The sequence below is a fragment of the Polistes canadensis genome, unplaced genomic scaffold (assembly GCF_001313835.1).
Source record: "Polistes canadensis isolate GaletaPanama2010 unplaced genomic scaffold, ASM131383v1 scaffold_10, whole genome shotgun sequence".
Classification (NCBI taxonomy): Eukaryota; Metazoa; Arthropoda; class Insecta; order Hymenoptera; family Vespidae; genus Polistes; species Polistes canadensis.
The window spans coordinates 374,221-378,820 of NW_014569557.1; the positions used below are offsets into that span (position 1 = coordinate 374,221).

Below are 4,600 nucleotides of genomic sequence, written 5' to 3' on the forward strand. Positions count from 1 at the left end.
TTGATATAAGTATCAAATAGATTATCATCTACACAATCAATAATAATAAAAAAGAAAAAGAAATAATGTTTAGTTATAAGTAGATTTAGTGTTAAAGTAACAACATCGTACTTTTTAAATTGCAATGTAATCGATAAAAAAAGTAGAAAGAAAAGTACGTATGAACCATCGTAAAAGTAAGCGATAAAGAAAGGATGGTATTAAATGGTAGGTTAGAAATCATGAAAGTGGGGATAGAAAAGTTAGTGGAGGAGGACGAGAAGGAGGAGGAGGAGGAGGAGGAGGAGGAGGCAGGTGGTGGTGGACCAATGACGTAAACGATCCTATCGAGAAAACTCATCTTCGTGACATTCGGTTCGATCGTTTCAACTCTTAATGCATTTTTGATCGGTATGCTCAGAACGCATCGGGCCTTGTTCAAGCTGTACACGTAACCGTAACGGCAGATGCAGTCGAAATGACCGGGCAGATTAATGCAGCTCTCGCCGTCCTCGTACGTGCAATTGTGCATCCCACGGGTGCACTCGTTTACGTCGACGCATAGACCGAACCTCGAAGACCACTCGTAACCAGTTTCCGGACACTCGCAGCTCACGTTTATTCGATTCGTTCTAAGAGAAAAGAAATCTCGATTCTTTTCACGATCCAACCAGCACTCTCGGCCTTCTGTCAAAATCAGTCAACTTTAAGTTTTTATTTTATTCTCTTTTTATTTTTACGACAAAATCAAAATCTTTTGTTTCTTTTTATATCATTTCAAATATCGCCTACATCGATCTCTTTCATTGTTCTAATTTTTTTTTTTCTTTTTTTTTAATATCTTTTTTTCAACCTGTGTGGTATACAATGTTATTATTAAATGAAAATTATATATTAATTAAATTAATATTATATATATTATATATAGTAATTATATTATTAGATTTTAATAATATTCTTCCCCAATTTTATTCACTTATTTAATATTTATATATTACGGATGTTTCGCGTTCATTATTTTTTAATAGTTTACAAAAACATTGTTCGAATGAAGGGATAAATAGTTTGAAATGAAAGTCAAATTTGTTCTATTTATAAATCTAGTATCAATAATCGTGGATTGTTTTAAATTATAAAATTCATCGTCCTCCTTTGTCAAATGATAAATGTGCATTTATATTTATTAGTTTAATTTATGTCTATTATTATTTAAAAATCACATACGTAGAAGAAGAAGAAAAGGAAGGGGTTAGAAAATGAAATAGTAGTTTGAATTAGGAAATACCTAGAAGGTTCACGGCATAGCAAGGATTCTGCATCGACTGGAAACAATCTTTCATGTGCCAGATGTGTTTCATGGGACAACAGTGATCTGGACAGAAGCTGTAGAGTGCACAAGCGAAAGGTTTTGCATCGTCGGCTCTTGGATCCTTATTATTTGGACCGTATTCGTCGAGACAGTTGGCGAAATTGTCGCAGGATTCACCAAAGTTGGCTAGTTCTTGAACACCCATCATCGTGTACCAACACATATAATAACTGACGCTGCTACGCCATTGAAAACGTTCTGAGAAGTGGAACAAAAGATCAATCGAGTTCTCTATATCTTTTCTCTATTCAAAGCTTCGAGAAAAATTCGTATGAAACGTGACAGGAGAAAGAGAAAGAGAGATAGATAGTAAAAACCCTTTTATACTTTTCTGTATATACAACAAATGCAATACAAGTTCGAACAAAAGTTTATTAAAGTTGTTATTTTACGATCAAACGATCAAATATTAATCTGATAATTCATGAAAAATGTGATCATTGATTTTTGAATAAATAATTTTTCAAATCTTTTTAAACCATTCGAAAATTAGGTTACGTTCTTTCTTAGAATCCTTCTCTGTTGATTTTTCTTATTAAGATTTAATAATAAATAAGACAAAAGAGAGAAAAAACATTCTTTATTTAGTTTTCTTCTTATTAACTAAGATCGTTAAATCCAAATGAGAATTGTAGTTCAAGGTAAATTGTAACTCGGGATAAAATCGTGTATTAATATTTTAAACGCTTAACGAGAACACTATATGTTGTTTTATAAGTTTAATAAAAAGAATAAAAAATCTTTCGTGTCAATGTTTTTTTTCTACCAGAGTCATTTTAATGAAGAAAGTAAGAAATCCAAGAAACAAATATTTGTGAATACGATGAGATAAAGTTTCATATAAAATAGTATAATTAAGACGAGATTAGTTAAATTTATAATATAAAAGTTATCCGATAACTTGCCGATTGGGCCTTGAAAGGGATGCATGGTTTGATTGTCGTGCCTCTGGGTCTCCACACAGTCTCTTTGAACGGCTAAAATCTGCTCGGTATTGTTTGCTAGACTCCACTTCTGTTCTTTCATGACCGTGACGGTGTCGTCTTTGCGCCTCAGGCCAGTGAGCTTAATGATCCTTCCGAGATATTTCAAGCACTCGACAAAGCTCGCATCGCAGTATTTGCGTACCTCCCAGTGTACAGATCTCAATGTTGGATTCGGAAATTCCTCATACAAATGACTACGAACTTCCTCGATGCTCTTGTAATATCGTCGATCGTAATCCTTGAAAAAAAACAAAAAAATATTCCCCTTCTTCTCCCCCAAATCGGCGAAGTAAAAATCAAAAATTATTTTACCATAACGGGGAGATAAATTAATTCGAATATAATTATTCGAGAGAAGTTGGTTGAAAAAAAACAAAAAGAAATCAATTTTCTAGTATTGATTTTTTTTTAGATTAGAAATAATTGTCGTTTTTAATTGCGACGATTGAACAAGATTTATATGAATAAATTAAATTATTAGAAATATTAAAGGTAAATGTTTAATAAAATAGGTGTACATGGGTGGGTTAAAAAGTTTTGATTCTAACATAGAAACTCTTAGTCCAATCGATCACTTTTATTTCAAACAAATATAAAAATTCAACTCACTTTCTCGCGTAATATTAGATAAATATCGTAATAATTATATAAAATAAAATGGAGAAAAGAATATACAGTATTTTTTTTTTTGTAAGTTATATAATATATAATAAATATGTGACAAATAATGTTAACGATTCTTTCGCGTCAACAAAAAAATTGGAATAAACTTTGAAGATGAAATCTTGTTTCGGATGTATTTTTTTTTTCTTTCTTTTATAGATAAAAATTAAGAGTTACACGAGTGTAATAGATCAAAGGGAATTTTTCTCAAAGATGTTTTCAAAGATGTTTCACGTTAAGAATAACTGGAAATAAAATATGAACAGAGAGAGAGAGAGAGAGAGAGAGAGAGAGAGAAAGAAAGAGAGAGAGAGCTGTTAGGATGAAAGTTCGTTTCACGAGTCCCTTTTCTAATTAACTATTTCAAATGGTTTGAATACAAGGCAAGTTGTAGTACCTTCCGTGACGTCTTTCCATAAAAGCGACTTAAACGAAATAGCTTATAGGAGACGTTACCTTAAACTTATGAGCTCGAATGAAGTATGCCACGTCCTTTATAACTTCCTTCGCGTCCCAGTTTGCTTCAGGAGACGAGCTAACATCGTCAACGTCCGGTATATCAACTATACTTATATTATGTTGCATAATTTCTTCCGTAGTTGGTATCGGACCTATTTCAATATTATCTTCTTTTTCATTTTCAAATTCTATCTCAGTTGTACTTATTATTATTGTCGTAATACTTTCAACTTGATCAACACGTTTTACAATCAATAAAATTATTAATGAATTTATTATAATATAACAAGATATCACATGGTTATTCATTTTTATATTTAAGGTTATATCAAAATTATAATCAGGTGTTTGTTCAATATGATCGTTATTTGTTTGTTTGTTTTATTTTGTTTTTATCGACTCGTAAGGTTGGGATCACGATGAAATTGTTTTTCGATGGCTTGTAGGTTTGGAATGAAATCAAAAAAATATTGGTGATATTATTTTTATCGGTATCGGGAGAAATATTTGAATTAAGGTTTTAACAAATGTTACCAAGTTCTATATTTATGTTGGATTTTTTTTTTTTTAATTTATTCCGCGAACAAAACAACATAACAATAAAAAGTGAAAGAGAGAGAGAGAGAGAGAGAGAGAGAGAGAGAGAGAGAGAAAATAAGATGACAATTTAATCTCTCATAATTGGAAAAATGAAAAATTAATTCTTTTTTTTGTTAAGAGAGAAAAATATTTAGAACCTTATGTTTAATTTAATTTTAATCCGTTCAAACGACACGGAAAATAAATTCATTTGAAGAATTTACTTTTCTCTTGTTTCATCTCTCTCATGGGCGATTTTAATCTACAATCGTTTCTTTTTTTTCTTTTTCTTCTTCTTCTTCTTCTTCTTCTTTCTTTCCCCCATGCGGAAAATTATAAGTCAAGGATCATGCAGAAAAAGAGAGAGAGAGAGAGAGAGAGAGAAAAAAATATGGTGGTACAGATTTCTTTGTCCCTGGAGAGACTCGCAAAGTTTTCGAATATTTGACCGTAGAGGGAGTGGAAGATATGAAAACTGTAGAGAGATGTAATAATTCTAAATAATATTTAGTGCCGGTATGCCGAAAGAATTTCTTACGAATATTCTGGATAGGAGATGCTCGTT

At 31.5% G+C, this 4,600-nt stretch overlaps 1 protein-coding gene across 1 annotated transcript in view; it reads right to left on the reverse strand.

Annotated features, from left to right (window-relative positions):
* Positions 1-3,765, reverse strand: part of LOC106792571 — a 4,139-nt gene extending 374 nt beyond the window's left edge. The window contains exons 1-4 of the mRNA XM_014759044.1: positions 3,454-3,765; positions 2,254-2,572; positions 1,265-1,546; positions 337-666 (exon numbers count right to left, since the gene is read on the reverse strand). Of these exons, the coding sequence (XP_014614530.1) occupies positions 337-666; positions 1,265-1,546; positions 2,254-2,572; positions 3,454-3,765 (1,243 nt within the window). The remainder of the gene's footprint in view (positions 1-336; positions 667-1,264; positions 1,547-2,253; positions 2,573-3,453) is intronic.
* Positions 3,766-4,600: the final 835 nt, after the last annotated feature.